The following is an 18,913-nucleotide window of genomic DNA, read 5'->3' as shown; positions in this document are numbered from 1 at the left end:
TGGGAATTCAAAGAGTATATTGGGAATACAAATACCCTCATTTCTTGCTACTGCCATATAGTGCCAGTTTCTGACTGGGAATTCAAAGAATATATTGGGGTTACGTGCACCCACAATTTTTACTACTGGTATACAGTGCCAATTTCTAACTAGGAATTCAAAATGCGCAAGGCTCCCGGAAAGGGACGTGGACGAGGCCGTGGGCGAGGTCGGGGGAATGGTTCTGGGGAGCAAGGTAGCAGTGAAGCCACAGGGCGTCCCGTGCCTACTCCTGTGGGGCAGCAAGCATTGCGCCACTCCACAGTGCCAGGGTTGCTTGCCCCGCTACTGCTTCTCGAAGGTGTGGAGTTTTTTCAAGGAATGCGCCGAGGACAGATATAGTGTTGTCTGCACAATTTGCCTCTCGAAATTGATTAGGGGCTCTGAGAAGAGCAACCTGTCCACCACTTCAATGCGCCGTCATTTGGAATCCAAGCACTGGAATCAGTGGCAGGCAGCAACGGCAGGACAAAGGCCGCCTGCCGTTCACGCCACTGCCACTGCCTCTGCCACTGCCTCTGCCTCTGCCACTGCCACTGCTGACTGTGCTGGCGATGCACTCCAGAGGACGAGCCAGGACACCACTTCATCTGCCTCCGCCACTTTGTTGACTTCTACCTCATCCTCCCCTGGTCCTGTCTTATCTCCTTCTCCTGCACCATCAAAGGCACCATCAGGCGTTTCTTTACAACAACCCACCATCTCTCAGACATTGGAGCGGCGGCAGAAATACACTGCTAACCACCCACACGCGCAAGCCTTGAACGCCAACATCGCTAAACTGCTGGCCCAGGAGATGTTGGCGTTCCGGCTTGTTGAAACTCCCGCCTTCCTGGACCTGATGGCAACTGCGGCACCTCGCTATGCCGTCCCTAGCCGTCACTACTTCTCCCGGTGTGCCGTCCCCGCCTTGCACCAGCACGTGTCACTCAACATCAGGCGGGCCCTTAGTTCCGCGCTTTGCACAAAGGTCCACTTGACCACCGACGCGTGGACAAGTGCATGCGGACAGGGACGCTACATTTCACTGACGGCACACTGGGTGAATGTAGTTGAGGCTGGGACTGCTTCCCAAACTGGCCCGGTGTACCTCGTCTCCCCGCCTAACATTCCTGGCAGGGACACGAGAAGAACACCCCCCTCCTCCTCCTCCTCTACCGCCTCCTCCTCCGCCACCGCCTCCTCCTCCGCCACCGCCTCCTCCTCCGCTGTTAGATTGACCCCAGCTACGAGTTGGAAACGTTGCAGCACTGGCGTTGGTAGACGTCAGCAGGCTGTGCTGAAGCTGATCAGCTTGGGGGACAGACAGCACACTGCCTCCGAGGTGAGGGATGCCCTCCTCGATGAGACGGCAATATGGTTTGAGCCGCTGCACCTGGGCCCAGGCATGGTCGTTTGTGATAACGGCCGGAACCTGGTAGCAGCTCTGGAGCTTGCCGGACTCCAACATGTTCCATGCCTGGCCCACGTCTTCAACCTAGTGGTGCAACGTTTCCTAAAGAGCTACCCCAATGTTCCAGAGCTACTGGTGAAAGTGCGGCGCATGTGCGCCCACTTTCGCAAGTCGACAGTAGCCGCTGCTAGCTTAAAATCTCTCCAGCAACGCCTGCATGTGCCACAACACCGGCTTTTGTGCGACGTCCCCACACGCTGGAACTCAACGTTTCAGATGTTGAATAGAGTGGTTGAGCAGCAGAGACCTTTGATGGAATACCAGCTACAAAACCCTAGGGTGCCACAAAGTCAGCTGCCTCAGTTTCACATCCATGAGTGGCCATGGATGAGAGACCTTTGTGACATCCTACGGGTCTTTGAGGAGTCCACAAGGAGGGTGAGCTCTGAGGATGCGATGGTGAGCCTTACAATCCCGCTCTTGTGTGTTCTGAGAGAATCCCTGATTGACATCAGGGATAACTCAGATCACACAGAGGAGTTAGGGATAGCATCCGATCCGTCACAGCTGGAGAGTAGGTCCACACATCTGTCCGCTTCACTGCGTTTAATGGAGGAGGAGGAGGAGGAGGAGGAGGAAGAAGAGTTGTCCGATGATGTGATGGTGATACAGGAGGCTTCCGGGCAACTTCGAATCGTCCCATTGTTGCAGCGCGGATGGGTAGACATGGAGGATGAGGAGGAAATGGAGATTGAACTTTCCGGTGGGGCCAGAGGAGTCATGCCAACTAACACTGTGGCAGACATGGCTGAGTTCATGTTGGGGTGCTTTACAACCGACAAGCGTATTGTCAAAATCATGGAGGACAACCAGTACTGGATCTTTGCTATCCTTGACCCCCGGTATAAAAACAACATCTCGTCTTTTATTCCGGTAGAGGGGAGGGCCAATCGCATCAATGCTTGCCACAGGCAATTGGTGCAGAATATGATGGAGATGTTTCCAGCATGTGACGTTGGCGGCAGGGAGGGCAGTTCCTCCAGTAGGCAACCAAGTTCTCACCGGTCCACACAAACGAGGGGCACACTGTCTAAGGTCTGGGACACCTTGATGGCACCCCCTCGCCAAAGTGCCGCCACGGAGGGTCCTAGTGTCACCAGGCGTGAGAAGTATAGGCGCATGTTGCGGGAATACCTTTCCGACCACAGCCCTGTCCTCTCCGACCCCTCTGCGCCCTACACGTATTGGGTGTCGAAGTTGGACCTGTGGCTTGAACTTGCCCTATATGCCTTGGAGGTGCTGTCCTGTCCTGCCGCCAGCGTCCTATCTGAGAGGGTGTTCAGTGCAGCCGGTGGCATCATCACTGACAAGCGCACCCGTCTGTCAGCTGAGAGTGCCGACCGGCTCACTTTGATAAAAATGAACTACCACTGGGTAGAGCCGTCATTTTTGTGCCCACCTGTGTAAAGCACCCCAACATGAAACTCCATGTCTGTACTCAACCTCTCCAATTCCTCCGCATCCTCATACTCATCCACCATAAGCGTTGCACAATTCTGCTAATACTAGGCTCCCTCCACCCTGATTTCCCCCAACTCTGCTGGTTAGAGGCTCCCTCCACCCTGATTTCCACCAACTCTGCTGGTTAGAGGCTCCCTCCACCATGAATTTGCCCAAACTGGGCTGTTTAGAGGCTCCCTCCACCATGAATTTGCCCAAACTGGGCTGTTTAGAGGCTCCCTCCACCATGAATTGGTCCAAACTGGGTTTTTTAGAGGCTCCCTCCACCATGAATTGGTCCAAACTGGGCTGGTTAGAGGCTCCCTCCACCATGAATTTGCCCAAACTGGGCTGTTTAGAGGCTCCCTCCACCATGAATTGGTCCAAACTGGGCTGGTTAGAGGCTCCCTCCACCATTAATTGGTCCAAACTGGGCTGGTTAGAGGCTCCCTCCACCATTAATTGGTCCAAACTGGGCTGGTTAGAGGCTCCCTTCACCATGAATTGGTCCAAACTGGGTTTTTTAGAGGCTCCCTCCACCATGAATTGGTCCAAACTTGGCTGTTTAGAGGCTCCCTCCACCATGAATTGGTCCAAACTGGGCTGGTTAGAGGCTCCCTCCACCATTAATTGGTCCAAACTGGGCTGGTTAGAGGCTCCCTCCACCATGAATTTGCCCAAACTGGGCTGTTTAGAGGCTCCCTCCACCATGAATTTGCCCAAACTGGGCTGTTTAGAGGCTCCCTCCACCATGAATTGGTCCAAACTGGGTTTTTTAGAGGCTCCCTCCACCATGAATTGGTCCAAACTGGGCTGGTTAGAGGCTCCCTCCACCATTAATTGGTCCAAACTGGGGTGGTTAGAGGCTCCCTCCACCATTAATTGGTCCAAACTGGGCTGGTTAGAGGCTCCCTCCACAATTAATTGGTCCAAACTGGGCTGGTTAGAGGCTCCCTCCACCATTAATTGGTCCAAACTGGGCTGTTTAGAGGCTCCCTCCACCATTAATTGGTCCAAACTGGGCTGGTTAGAGGCTCCCTCCACCATGAATTTGCCCAAACTGGGCTGTTTAGAGGCTCCCTCCACCATGAATTGGTCCAAACTGGGTTTTTTAGAGGCTCCCTCCACCATGAATTTGCCCAAACTGGGCTGGTTAGAGGCTCCCTCCACCATGAATTGGTCCAAACTGGGTTTTTTAGAGGCTCCCTCCACCATGAATTGGTCCAAACTGGGCTGGTTAGAGGCTCCCTCCACCATTAATTGGTCCAAACTGGGGTGGTTAGAGGCTCCCTCCACCATTAATTGGTCCAAACTGGGCTGGTTAGAGGCTCCCTCCACCATTAATTGGTCCAAACTGGGCTGGTTAGAGGCTCCCTCCACCATTAATTGGTCCAAACTGGGCTGTTTAGAGGCTCCCTCCACCATTAATTGGTCCAAACTGGGCTGGTTAGAGGCTCCCTCCACCATGAATTTGCCCAAACTGGGCTGTTTAGAGGCTCCCTCCACCATGAATTGGTCCAAACTGGGTTTTTTAGAGGCTCCCTCCACCATGAATTTGCCCAAACTGGGCTGGTTAGAGGCTCCCTCCACCATGAATTGGTCCAAGCTGGGTTTTTTAGAGGCTCCCTCCACCATGAATTTGCCCAAACTGGGCTGGTTAGAGGCTCCCTCCACCATGAATTGGTCCAAACTGGGCTGGTTAGAGGCTCCCTCCACCATGAATTTGCCCAAACTGGGCTGTTTAGAGGCTCCCTCCACCATTAATTGGTCCAAACTGGGCTGGTTAGAGGCTTCCTCCACCATGAATTTGCCCAAACTGGGCTGTTTAGAGGCTCCCTCCACCATGAATTGGTCCAAACTGGGTTTTTTAGAGGCTCCCTCCACCATGAATTGGTCCAAACTGGGTTTTTTAGAGGCTCCCTCCACCATGAATTGGTCCAAACTGGGCTGGTTAGAGGCTCCCTCCACCATGAATTTCCCAAAACTTGGCTGTTTAGAGGCTCCCTCCACCATGAATTGGTCCAAACTGGGCTGGTTAGAGGCTCCCTCCACCATGAATTTCCCAAAACTTGGCTGTTTAGAGGCTCCCTCCACCATGAATTGGTCCAAACTGGGCTGGTTAGAGGCTCCCTCCACCATTAATTGGTCCAAACTGGGCTGGTTAGAGGCTCCCTCCACCATGAATTGGTCCAAACTGGGTTTTTTAGAGGCTCCCTCCACCATGAATTTGCCCAAACTGGGCTGTTTAGAGGCTCCCTCCACCATGAATTGGTCCAAACTGGGCTGGTTAGAGGCTCCCTCCACCATGAATTGGTCCAAACTGGGCTGGTTAGAGGCTCCCTCCACCATTAATTGGTCCAAACTGGGCTGGTTAGAGGCTCCCTCCACCATGAATTGGTCCAAACTGGGTTTTTTAGAGGCTCCCTCCACCATGAATTTGCCCAAACTGGGCTGTTTAGAGGCTCCCTCCACCATGAATTGGTCCAAACTGGGCTGGTTAGAGGCTCCCTCCACCATTAATTGGTCCAAACTGGGCTGGTTAGAGGCTCCCTCCACCATGAATTTGCCCAAACTGGGCTGTTTAGAGGCTCCCTCCACCATTAATTGGTCCAAACTGGGCTGGTTAGAGGCTCCCTCCACCATGAATTTGCCCAAACTGGGCTGTTTAGAGGCTCCCTCCACCATGAATTGGTCCAAACTGGGTTTTTTAGAGGCTCCCTCCACCATGAATTGGTCCAAACTGGGCTGGTTAGAGGCTCCCTCCACCATGAATTGGTCCAAACTGGGCTGGTTAGAGGCTCCCTCCACCATGAATTTCCCAAAACTTGGCTGTTTAGAGGCTCCCTCCACCATGAATTGGTCCAAACTGGGCTGGTTAGAGGCTCCCTCCACCATTAATTGGTCCAAACTGGGCTGGTTAGAGGCTCCCTCCACCATGAATTGGTCCAAACTGGGTTTTTTAGAGGCTCCCTCCACCATGAATTTGCCCAAACTGGGCTGTTTAGAGGCTCCCTCCACCATGAATTGGTCCAAACTGGGCTGGTTAGAGGCTCCCTCCACCATGAATTGGTCCAAACTGGGCTGGTTAGAGGCTCCCTCCACCATTAATTGGTCCAAACTGGGCTGGTTAGAGGCTCCCTCCACCATGAATTTGCCCAAACTGGGCTGGTTAGAGGCTCCCTCCACCATGAATTGGTCCAAACTGGGTTTTTTAGAGGCTCCCTCCACCATGAATTTGCCCAAACTGGGCTGGTTAGAGGCTCCCTCCACCATGAATTGGTCCAAACTGGGGTTTTTAGAGGCTCCCTCCACCATGAATTTGCCCAAACTGGGCTGGTTAGAGGCTCCCTCCACCATGAATTTGCCCAAACTGGGCTGGTTAGAGGCTCCCTCCACCATGAATTGGTCCAAACTGGGGTTTTTAGAGGCTCCCTCCACCATGAATTTGCCCAAACTGGGGTGTTTAGAGGCTCCCTCCACCATGAATTTGCCCAAACTCTGCTGGTTAGAGGCTCAATCCACCCTGATTTTCAAAACAAATGTTGGTGCCAACCTCAACTTACTACAAGGGCCAAATTCACTGCTGGTGACAAGCTCTCCTCACTGCAAGTGCCAAATACACATGTTTCAAGGTGTTTTCCTACTGTCAGAGAGGTGGTATTGAGTGTGTAAAGTGTGTAGTTGTTAGGCTGTGATGTTGGGGTAATAGAGGGTCTTTGGTGTGTTAGATGCCCCCAGACATGCTTCCCCTGCTGTCCCAGTGTCATTCCAGAGGTGTTGGCATCATTTCCAGGGGTGTCATAGTGGACTTGGTGACCCTCCAGACACGGATTTGGGTTTCCCCCTTAACGAGTATCTGTTCCCCATAGACTATAATGGGGTTCGAAACCCGTTCGAACACACGAACATTGAGCGGCTGTTCGAATCGAATTTCGAACCTCGAACATTTTAGTGTTCACTCATCTCTATTTTTTATATTTTATGCAGGAATGAACCTAGCATAAGCCGTCTATCTATTGAGATGACATCTCTTTTTGTAATGTTGTGAAGTCAAGATAGCAGTCTTATAAGTGACTGCCATCCTCCCATCACTGACTGTACATGCAGAGATAGTTATGAATTACTGATAGAACCCCCTCCTTGACTACTTAGCATAGAAAAATGATATATCAATCTGCTAAACTCCTCTTGCTCATGTGACAGGTTCAGCCAGGGAGGTTTTGAAATTAAAAATACACCACTACTTACCTAAATCCTGCACAGGGCCAAACATCATGTTATTAAGAAATAATTACAAAAGTAAAAAAAAAACAAAGTGTTTTTTTTATTCTAAAAATATTGATAGGTCATGAATATCAGATCGGTGAGGATCCAACACCCCACACTCCTACCAATCAGCTATTCTCAGCTGCTGATACACAGAGAACGTAGCAGAAAGCAGATAGCTCGGTGCAGTGGCCACACCAGGTACTGCAGATCAACCCTCATTCATTTAAATGAGGCCTAAAATGCTGTGACTCCATTCTGACACTACAAGGAGAACACAGCTGTCTGCTTAACTGCTCTATTCTCCATGTATCAACTGAGAATGACTGTGAATAGGGCTCCCTGATGTCAGACCTCCACAGATCTGATATTAGTGATCTATCTTTAGCACAGATCATCAATATTTGTACCCCATCTGCAAATATGAAAACCCTGATCTGTAAACCCTCTACTAGGTCATTAATAAGCATAATAAACAGGAGAGAACCCAATACTGACCCCTGTAGCACTCCACTGGTGACTAAAACTTAATCTGAGTATTTACCATTAACAAGGACCCTCTGTTTCTATCATGGAGTCAGTTGTAAACTCAAATACATTTGTTTTCCCCCAGTGTCCAAAGCCTTTGCAAAGTCCAGATACACCACATCCACCGGATCACCCATGTCCAGTCTAGAATTGACCTCTTCATAGAAGATGATCAGATTTGACTAACAGAACCGATTCCTCATAAACCCATGCTGATTGGGTGATATAAGATTAGAACAATTTTAGATTATTTTTACATTCCTTGGCAATTCTTCTCTCTGCCTCAATCTTTTCTTCCTTTATTTGTCTTTTACACAATTTTTTTCTCTTTTTTTTTTAATTCTGCGCCACTACCTTCCTGCTCTAGCACTTTAACCGGTTAAGGACCAGGCCCAAAAGTATGTTAAAGACCAGGCCTCTTTTTTCAAAACTGACATGTGTCACTTTAAATGGCAATAACTTTGAGACGCTTTAACTTACACAAATGAATTTGAGATTGTTTTCTTGTAACACATTATACTTCATGTTAGTGGTAAACACTAATCAATATTTTTGCATTTATTTATAAAAAAACTAGGAAATTTGATGGAAATTTGAAAAAAATTGCAATTTTCAAAATGTGAAATTATCTGCTTTTCAGGCAGATAGTCATACCATCCAAATACATGAATAAATATTATCTCCCATATCTCTGCTTTATATTGGCATCATATTTTGATTGTCTTTTAATTTATTTTGGACGTCACAAGGCTTACAAGTGTAACAGCAATTTTCCAGATTTACAAGAAAATTCTCCAAACCAATTTTTTAGGGACCACTTCAGTTCTGAAAGTAATTATAAAGGCCTGTATAATAGAAACCCCCATAAATTACCCCATTTTCAAAACTGCACCCCTCAAATTATTCAAAACAGCATTTGGGATGTTTGTTAACCCTTTAAGCATTTCATAAGAATAAAAATAATATGGCAGTGAAATTTAGACATTTCATTTTTTTTCACTAATACATTCATTTAGACCCAAAATTAACACATTCACAAAGGGTTGAAGGAGAAAATGCATCTGACAGTTTATTGTGCAATTTCTCCCGTGCACAGAAATACCCCACATGTGGGTGTAAACTGATTTTTGGGCACACAGCAGTGCATGGAAGGGAAGGAGCGACACTGGGTGTTTGAACAGCAGATTTTGCTGGAATAATTTTCAGCGCCATGCCTTATTTGCAGAGACCCTAGAGTACCAAAACAATGGAAACCCCCCAAAAGTGACCCCATTTTAGAATCCACACCCCTCACAGAATTCATCAAGAGGTATAGTCAGCATTTAGACCCTACAGTTGTTTCACAGATTTTACTAACATTGGGATGTGTAAATGAAAAATTACTAAAATGTCACTTTATCTCCAAAGTTTTCATTTTCACAAGGGGATAAAGGAGTAAAAGCCCCCCACAGTTTGTTAAACAATTTCTCCTGAACACGGCAATACCCCATATGTGGCTATAATCTGCTGTATGGGAACATGGCGGGGCTCAGAATGGAAGGAGCGCTATTTGGCTTTTGGATGGCAGATTTTGCTGGAATAATTTTAGGTGCCATGTCGCATTAGCAGAGCCCCTAGAGTACCAATACAGTGGAAACCCCCTAAAAGTGACCCCATTTGGGAAACTATACCCCCCACAGAACATATTAAAGGGTAGAGTGAGCATTTTGACCCTACAGCTGTTTCACAGATTTTATTAACATTGGGCCATGAAAATGAAAAATTACTTTTTTTCCAACAAACTGTCAATTTAGCCCCAAATTTTTAATTTTCACAAGAGGATAAAGGAGAAAAAGCTCCCTAAAGTTCGTTACACAAATTCTGCTGAACACAGAAATGCCCCATATGTGGTCATAATCTGCTGTATGGGAACATGGCGGGGCTCAGAATGGAAAGAGGGCTATTTGGCTTTTGGAGGGCAGATTTTGCTGGAATATTTTTCAGGTCCCATGTCGCATTTGCAGAGCCCCTAAAGTACCAATACAGTGGAAACCCCCTATAAGTGACCCCATTTTGGAAACTACACCCCTCATAGAATTTGTCTAGGGGTAGAGTGAGTATTTTGGCCTCACAGGTGTTTCACAGATTTTATTAACATTGGGACGTGAAAATGAAAAATTACTTTTTTTCCCAATAAATCGTCCATTTAGCGCCATAGTTTTAATTTTGCAAATAGTTTAAGAATTAAAAGCCCCCCACAGTTTGTTACACAATTTCTTCTGAACACGGCAATACCCCATATGTGGCCAAAATCTGCTGTATGGGTACATGCTGGGGCTCAGAATGGAAAGAGCGCTATTTGGATTTTGGAGGGCATATATTGCTGGAATAGTTTTGAGGTGCCATGTCGCATTTGCAGAGCCCCTAAAGTATCAATACAATGGAAACCCCTCAAAAGTGACCCCATTTTAGAAACTACACCTGTCAAGGAATGTATCAAGGGGTATTATCATTTTGAGCCTAAAATGCTTCCCAAAAATTAATGTACAAAATGAAAATTGAAATTTTTAAAAATATGCCATTTCGGTGCCCAATACGTTGCACCCACTTTGTGTTGTCAGATACCTGCACTCCTAAAACTATTAAGTGGGCCATCCCGGGGGTCAAAAAATTATATATGTGGGTGTAAACTGCTGCTTGGGCACACAGCAGGGCTCAGAAGGGAAGGACCACTGTGCGTTTTAGCTTTTGGGGTACAGATTTAGAGGGACCCTCTGGGCGCCATGATGTTTTTGCAGAGCCCTGGAGGTTCCAGTAAACTGGAATTCACCAAGAAGTGACCCCATTTTGTAGGGGCAATTTTAGGGTCTCTGCAAATGTGACGTGGTGTCCAAAAACGAAGAATCTAAATCTTCACTCCAAAAGCACATATTGCTCCTTCACATCTGCACCCTGCTGGGTACCCAAATAGCAGTGTATGCCCACATGTATGACACTGGTGTACCCCGGATAACGTACTTAATGCCATATGTGGGTAGAAATGGCTGTTTGGGCACAGCCGGGGACAGAAGGAAAGGAGCGCTATATTGGTTTTTGGAGCACACCATGCCACTTTTGCAAAGCCCCTGAATTGCCAATAAAGTGGAATCCGCAGACATGTCACCCTATTTTGGACACTACCCCACTGATGGGATTTATCAAGTGGTGTAGCGAGAATTTTTAACCCTTGAGTGTTGCATTTATTTAGTTTCCAGAAATGAAATCGCAACTGATAGAGAAGTTAAAAATGAAAATTTTACAGATTTGCCATTTCAGTGTGCAACATGTTGTGCCCGACTTATGTCAGCAGAGACACTCCAAAAACTGTTAAACGGGTATCCCAGGCACAACAGCTTTTAGAGCATTCATCTCTGATACAAGGTGGGCACAACATATTACGCACTGAAAGGACGTATTCCTGGAAAAATGGTCATTTTCACCTCTCACAATCCACTACAGTTATAGTTATATATATAAAGTTATAGCAACACTTGGGGGTTAAAAATGCTGTCTGTACCCCTGGATAAATCCTTCAGGGGTGTAGTTTCCAAAATAAGGTAATTTATCAGGGGATTCCAAATTACTGGCGTTTCAGCTCTTCAAAAGTGTCATGGCATCCAAAAACCAAACCGTCTGTGCTCCAAAAACCAAATGACCCTTCTTCCCTTCTGTGTCCGGCTGTGCCCTAGTATCAGTTTATACCCACATATGACATTATGTCCGTTATACGGGGGTACACCAGTGTCATACATGTGTCATACATGTGTCATAAACTGCAGTTTGGACGTACAGCAGGGTGCAGAAGGGAAGGAGCGCTATGCGGCTTTTGGAGCACAGATTCAGATGTTTGGTATCTGGACGCCATGTCATGTTTGTAGAGCCTGTAAGGTACCAGAAAAGTGGATTCCATGGGGTACCAGGAGTGACCCCATTTTGAAAACTGCACCCCTCAAAGAATTTATCAGGGGGTGTAGTGAGTATTAGTATCCCGGACGTGACTGCACAGCGGATGGCGAAGAGGGAATATATAAGCTGTGCGGAGGACATTGCAAACACCAAATTCCCTACTATGTCCCCGTAGCTCCTATGATTGGGGGAGTCACTCTGGGGGTCACTTTAGGGGTCACTTCTGGTGTCTGTTCCCTCATAAGCTGTAAATCTGGGGTGTCCCCTGATATCCGCTCACACAGCTTATATATTCCCTACATGACGCACCCAGTTGTGTTCTAATAATTTGGCGATTTTTGAGGGTTTTTGTCTTCACATTGTGAGATGCTATATTTTCTTTATGTTTCTGGTGACGTGGCCATATAAGGGCTTATTCTTTGCGGGATGAGATGCATTTCGTAATGACACCATTTTTGGGTGTCTACATCTTATTGAATACATTTTATTAACCCTTTTTTGCTGGATTTAAAAAAAAAAAATCAATCCTGGCATTGAGTTTTACTTTTTTAATTTTGCGCCATGCAGCGTACAGTATAAGTAACATGTTCCCTTTATTCTGCGGGTCGGTACGGTTACGGCGATACCTCATTTATAGTATTTTTTTATGTGTTACTAGTTCTGCAGAGGAAAAACACATTTGGGGACATAAATCAATGTTTTTTGCATCGCATCTTCTAAGAGGCGTAACATTTTTATTTTTCGGTTGACAGAGTTGGTTGAGGGCTTATTTTTTGCGGGACAACCTGCGCTTTTTATTGGTACTGTTGTCGGATGCATATGACTTTTTGATCACTTTTTATAGCATATTTTGTATGGTGAGATGGCGAAAAATCATTACTTCCGGCGAGTTTTTTCCGTTTTTTTTTTTCCGGCGTTCGCCGTGTACATTAAATATTATTTCAGTTTTATTGTACAGATTGTTACGGACGCGACAATACCAAATATGCATTGTTTTTATTACTTTTGAGTTCTTTTTTTATATAATTCATTTTCTATTGAGAAAAAGGGATTTTTGGGCTTTATAACTTTATTAATTTTTTTCATACACTTCATTTTATTTTTTTTACATTTTTTTTTACTTTTTCATGTGTCCATTTAGGACACTTCAATCAGCAATACTTTGCTGATATAGAATGCCATGTGAGACACAGCATGCAGGTGTCCCACATGGCATTCCGTAGCAGGATGTCAGGCTGTGTAGACGCACAGCCTGACATCAGAAGGTCCTGGCAGGATCACCAGGTATGTGGGGGCTTCGGGCAGTCTGGGGTCACTGGCCAGACCCCAGACTACCTTTTACTGCTATCGGCACCCTCCGATCTCGCCGCGGGGGGTGCCGATCTGATTTAATTGTCGGCGGATGCCTTTCGATCGCGCCGTGATGTTTCACGGCGCGATCGAAAGGGTTAAAACTTCCAGTCGGACTCAGTTCCGACTGGACGTTATGGAGGAAGGGGTTAGGTGTTAGTAACACCTAACCCCTGTCCCCCCCGCACCCCTCCCCCCGCCAGAAAGGTACCTAAAGGCCGGACGTATTTCGGCAATAGTCCGGTCTTTAGGTACCAGCACATGAGGCCGTAAATTTACGTACGGCGGTCCTCATGTGGTTAAAAGGTTTTTTTAATCACCTCTTACCGTTTTAGTTAGCCATATTGGTTTTCTATTATTTTTATTTATTTTCATAAGTTTTTGGGTCCTATTTAGGATGTTGTTGAAAATGTATTTACTTTGTGTTCGCGCTATTTTTACAAGCCCGGCGTAACTCCGTGTGCATGCAGCCTAACAGTATTTTTATTCTTTATCCTCCCCTGATATCTACCCATATAGACTCCACATATTCACCTCTTATATGTACTCACGTAGGACTGTCTTAAGACAGGATTTTACGTACAAGCAAACACCTCACTTTTATCTGTTTGTACATTTGTTTCTAAACAAATTGTACCCCAATATAGTCACTCGCCAGTTATAGCTAGAGTCCTGCCATGTCTCACCTACCCCCACTATATTCCTCTTCCAACATTATCACATCTAGTTCCTCCATCTTGTTAGTGAGACTCAGTATATATGAATTTTATGTGGTTATGTTATTTATCCTTATCCCTACTCTTCCATTGTCTATTGACTGTTCTCATTCCACCTACGCCCCACTCCTAAGTACATTACTTAGCTCTTATTCCCTGTCTACAATATATTACATACATATAACTGTTATTACCCTCTCCCCCAGCACAGTTGTACCCTCCCCATAAGGTGAAGCCCATCTCTACCATAGAACCTGTAGCCCACAGCAAAGTTGGCTCAGTTCTCCATTAATCCAAACGCCTACTTCCTACAATAGCTCTTAAACCACTTGTTTACCTCCCTAATCTCCTGCTGCCTCTCCTGTGTGACTCACGTACAGGTAGTATTTCTGAAAATATCACCTTCAAGGCCCATTGTTAGGGAACCCTGGAACGGGGACACAAGAGACAGTGAGCCCTAGGCTTATGCCCCCCACTCTCCCTTCCTATTGCCAGGCCCTATCCTACGTAATAGGCGGCAACCACGAAGACAGTCCCTCCCTGAGTATGTGACACACAAAACGCAGACAAGACGAACAACAACAATGGGAAGTCAACTTAGCCAAGGGTCAGTAACAGTCGGGCAATGCAGTACCAAATCGGAGTCCAAGAAGAGAAGTCAGTGAGGAAAGCCAAAGGTCAAGTATAATAGAGTAATCAAAAACAGCGACAGTAAGAGCAGGTATGCGCACGGCAATAGCAAGCGCTGGTGTGAATAGGAACCAAGGTTAAATAGGGAGGAAGAACCCGCCCATGGAGTTGACAGGAAGGCAGCTGTCAATCACAGGGCAAGGCCAAATTAACCTCTAGAGGATCAGAGCAAACTGAAGGTGAAGGAGATGGGTGTGGTGGAAAATCAATTACCAAGGTGAAAGAATAGGGCAGTGTTCAGACAGAGCAAGGAGAACCAAACGGAAAGAATCACAACCGAACACATCTCCTGCGCCGCAATCGGACGGATGTTACACCCATGTCTTAAGTTTGCGTCCCAAGTCTCTGAAATCATATTTAAAGAGGACCTTTCATCAGATTGGGCACATGCAGTGTTATATACTGCTGGAAAGCCGACAGTGCACTGAATTCAGCGCACTATCGGCTTTCCCGATCTGTGCCCAGTGTAAAGCGCTATCGGTCCCGGTACCGTAGCACTTTAGTGTCAGAAGGGCATTTCTGACCATTAGCCAGGAACGTCCTTCTGCCTCGCGGCGCCTATTGCGCTGTACTGTGGAGCGGGGAGGAACGCCCCCTCCCCTCCTGATAATACTCGTCTATGGATGAGCTGTGTAAGCAGAGGGAGGGGGCGTTCCTCCCCGCTCCACAGTACAGCGCGATAGGCGCCGCAAGGCAGAAGGACGTTCCTGGCTAATGGTCAGAAACGCCCTTCTGACACTAAAGTGCTACGGTACCGGGACCGATAGCGCTTTATACCGGGCACAGATCGGGAAAGCCGACAGTGCGCTGAATTCAGCGCACTGTCAGCTTTCCAGCAGTATATAAAACTGCATGTGCCCGGTCTGATGAAAGGTCCTCTTTAAGGACCTTCCACCTACCTATAGCTGTGTCATTCATGCACCATCACAGCTTGACCATCACCAGTCCCTCCTAGTAATTTGTCAAACTCAAATGCCAGGAAGGCAAAACACTGTATGACGATTGTGATCATTATGACATATATGTTAAATTATAAAAGTAACAGTTTGATACAAACCATATCACAATTCTTCTAAATTTAATATAAACTATATTTACAATAAAAAGTCATATATTTGGAACCATTGGCTGGACTATGGCTGAAAGCAAATTGTAACCAGAGTTGTTGATCATTAAATTGTCACCATCTAAGGTTTATGTATTTATTTATTTATTTAATTTAAGGTCACTAATGGGATTGATTACCAGTTGTCAGTTGTTATAGAGCCAACAGGATGCCTCAAAGAAGAGGATTTACGGACCTGCAAGACCCCTGGCTTTGATGACATGCAGGTACAATTTTTTTCATTTCTTCAGTATGATGATAACTTGCTATGTTTTTAATGCAACACTACACTGCTTACATTGGTTGGGGGTTAGGTCCCTAGGTGAGCCCCCATTGTTAACCCTTCTACAATTCTGCATGAACCCTGCTGGGGGCTTGAGCAGAAGTGGATTACTTTAAAAAGTCATGTGTCTTCTACAGCATGTATCATAATGGCACATATAGCTGGATACATGGCCAGTATTGGCTTAGCCTTATGCCCGGTGGTGCACACACCCCAGAAAAACACAGTTCATATAATAAAGTTGAAAAAAAGAATAGATGGGGGGCACTCACCAAGGCTGAATGTATTAAAAGAAAAGTCCTTTATCTGACATATTTAAAAACATGGGTGAAAGACGATAGCGACTGGAATGGAAGATCAGGGAATAGCCGTTTCGCGCGTTAGCGCTTTCTCAAGCCATCCGTGCATCAGCTGAAATATGATATCTAATTGCATTTAAATGTAACTGTTCTTAAAAAAAATTTCATAGCTGTCATAAAAATTTTTGCAATTTGCAATGTATTCTGGGAATATTCTTTTCCTTCATGTCTGTGTTTTCTACTGCATAGGCGCAGAGATGTCACTACTTTATAAAGGAAGAGCCTCCAAAGTTCATACCATACATTTTGGCCGTCTCATGTGAACTCAAGTGACCTGCTATCATCCATCAAGTAGCTAAACTGAAATCTCATTGTCTGTATTCCTGTTAAGTCAAAAAATTTCAGTAAACCAGTCTTCCAAATGCATTTGATGGTTTTATTATACAATCATATTTGTCATAATTTTGGGCTTTTTTTTTATATAATATAATATTTTTTATATTTGAGTATATCTTAATAACAAAGAGCAAAGAAGAACTATAAGAAAACATGAAAAAATTAGTTTCCTCACCTTTTCTCCCATAAAACGGTGCTGCAGAACCATTACTGCTACAGCGTCAAAGAGCCGCAACACTACAGAGAGGAATACTATAAAACAGGTCCAACGATATCATCAGTCCAGTACACAGTATCGGTGGACGTATTTACAGGGCACTCATGACATCAAATGAAGAAGAAAAGACTGTAGCTTACCATGCAGGTCTGTCCGGGCATCCAGGGTGGTCGGCCAATCTCCTCTGAACTTGTGTAGTAGAACTCCAATGAAAAATATAATGAATAGGTCCACACTCCTATAGAAGCCCTTAAAATTTAACTTTTAATTTGGCATCTTAAAACCGGGTATACAAAATACATGCAAAAAAGTGAGGGTGAAAAACACGCAAAAGGTGATTAAAAACCCATCCGGCTGACGCGTTTCAGGGTGCTCTACCCGTTAGTCATAGCCTGTCTTAACTTCTATCCTATCAGTCTTTTATACATTGTTGGGAACGCCTAGCCTCGTGTGTGAATAATTAATTCATTTGTGAATATACCTACTACCTTTTCAATACAGTTTTTACCAATTAGCAAAGCAGAATTTGATTTTATGTTTCCATCTCATCCAGTGCAGGCTACATTTTGTCCTCAGCCTTCGATCCTACTTGAGGGACACCATGGATGTTCTCCGTAGATTGGAGGGCATCCAGGTGTCACCAGATGTGTTCTTGGCTAGTCTTGATGTGGAGGCGCTGTACAGCTCCATCCCCCATCAATAGGGGTGTGGAGCTGTCGGGGCCTTCCTATCCATCAGGGGGAGTTTTTTGGAGGAACATAATGCCTTCATTTTGGAGTTGTTTACCTTCGTCCTGAAGAGCAATACCTTCCTCTTCAATGGGAGGACCTTCCACCAGCTCAGGGGAGTTGTGATGGGGAACCCCTGTGCCCCATTGTATGCAAATCTCTTCCTGGGCTGGTGGGAGGAGATGAGGGTCTTTACTGAGCAACATGAACATTGGACTAAATATGTACTCCTCTGGGTCCGCTTCATCGATGATGTGTTGATTTTGTGGGACGGGCCCAGAGAGAATTTCGAGGAATTTGTCTGGGTTCTAAATATAAACGAGATTGGGTTGTATCTAACATCAGATATCCAGAAAGAAAAAATTACCTTCTTGGATTTGACCATATCGATTGATCCATCAGGACAATTACGTACGTGTGTCCACCGAAAATCCAACACCACAAACTCACTCCTATTGTGGAATAGTTGGCATCCTCCACCCCTTAAGGCAGGCATTCCCAAGGGACAATATCTGAGGATGCGTAGGAATTGTTCTTATCTATCGGATTTCCAAGTAATGGCTGAGGATTTGAAAGGGAGATTTGATAGGAGAGGCTATCCTAATGCTATCCTACGTAAGGCATATCATCATGCTATGTCTACAGAACGTACACAACTCCTTAATCTAAGACCTAAAATAAGTGGGAATGACACTATCCGCATCATAACAACTTATGATGCGGCAGCAACAGAAATGAAACAAATTCTGCATTCTGCATGGTCCATTCTGGGAACAGATGTGGATATTAGTCCCTTTATTGATTCCAGACCTCTTATTACCTATCGTAGGGGGACGTAATTTACGAGACATTCTAGTGAATAGCCACTCCTGTAGAAGCCCTTAAAATTTAACTTTTAATTTGGCATCTTAAAACTGGGTATACAAAATACAAAACATGAGGGTGAAAAACACGCAAAAGGTGATTAAAAACCCATCCGGCTGACGCGTTTCAGGGTGCTCTGTTAGTCATAGCCTGTCTTCACTTCTATCCTGTCAGTCTTTCATACTTTGTTGGGAACTCCTAGCCTCGTGTGTGAATAATTAATTCATTTGTGAATATACCTACTACCTTTTCAATAAAGTTTTTACCAATCCATTTCCCTAAAGCCGACTTCTATTTTTATTTGTAAATCGGATATCCTCTGAACTTTATTTCCTTTTAACCTGTTTATCTAATTCCAACTCTTGACCTCTGACCCCGTAAATATTCTGAACTTAATTAAAATCCTTTCACAACACTATGTTTGTAGTTCTAGGAATGAATGAACGGTGTTGAACAATAAAAACCCGATCACGTGACTATTTTAAACCAATCACCAATTACTATCATGTTCATTCATACATTTTTGCAAAGTTCTATTGGCCCACCTAGAATAGACCACATGACAGATTTAGACCAATCATCTCCTTCCCTACACTTGCGTCTTATACGTAACAG

At 45.5% G+C, this 18,913-nt stretch overlaps 1 protein-coding gene across 1 annotated transcript in view; it reads left to right on the top strand.

Annotated features, from left to right (window-relative positions):
• Positions 1 to 16,469, top strand: part of CST6 (cystatin E/M) — a 29,580-nt gene extending 13,111 nt beyond the window's left edge. Inside the window, exons 3-4 of the mRNA XM_075283393.1 lie at positions 15,631 to 15,738; positions 16,343 to 16,469. Coding sequence (XP_075139494.1) covers positions 15,631 to 15,738; positions 16,343 to 16,426 — 192 coding nt within the window. The 3' untranslated portion in view covers positions 16,427 to 16,469. The remainder of the gene's footprint in view (positions 1 to 15,630; positions 15,739 to 16,342) is intronic.
• Positions 16,470 to 18,913: the final 2,444 nt, after the last annotated feature.

Source organism: Leptodactylus fuscus, chromosome 7 (genome assembly GCF_031893055.1).
Source record: "Leptodactylus fuscus isolate aLepFus1 chromosome 7, aLepFus1.hap2, whole genome shotgun sequence".
Lineage (NCBI taxonomy): Eukaryota > Metazoa > Chordata > Amphibia > Anura > Leptodactylidae > Leptodactylus > Leptodactylus fuscus.
The sequence above is the reverse complement of the archived record's forward strand: the minus strand, read 5'-3'. Positions and strand labels throughout refer to the sequence as shown.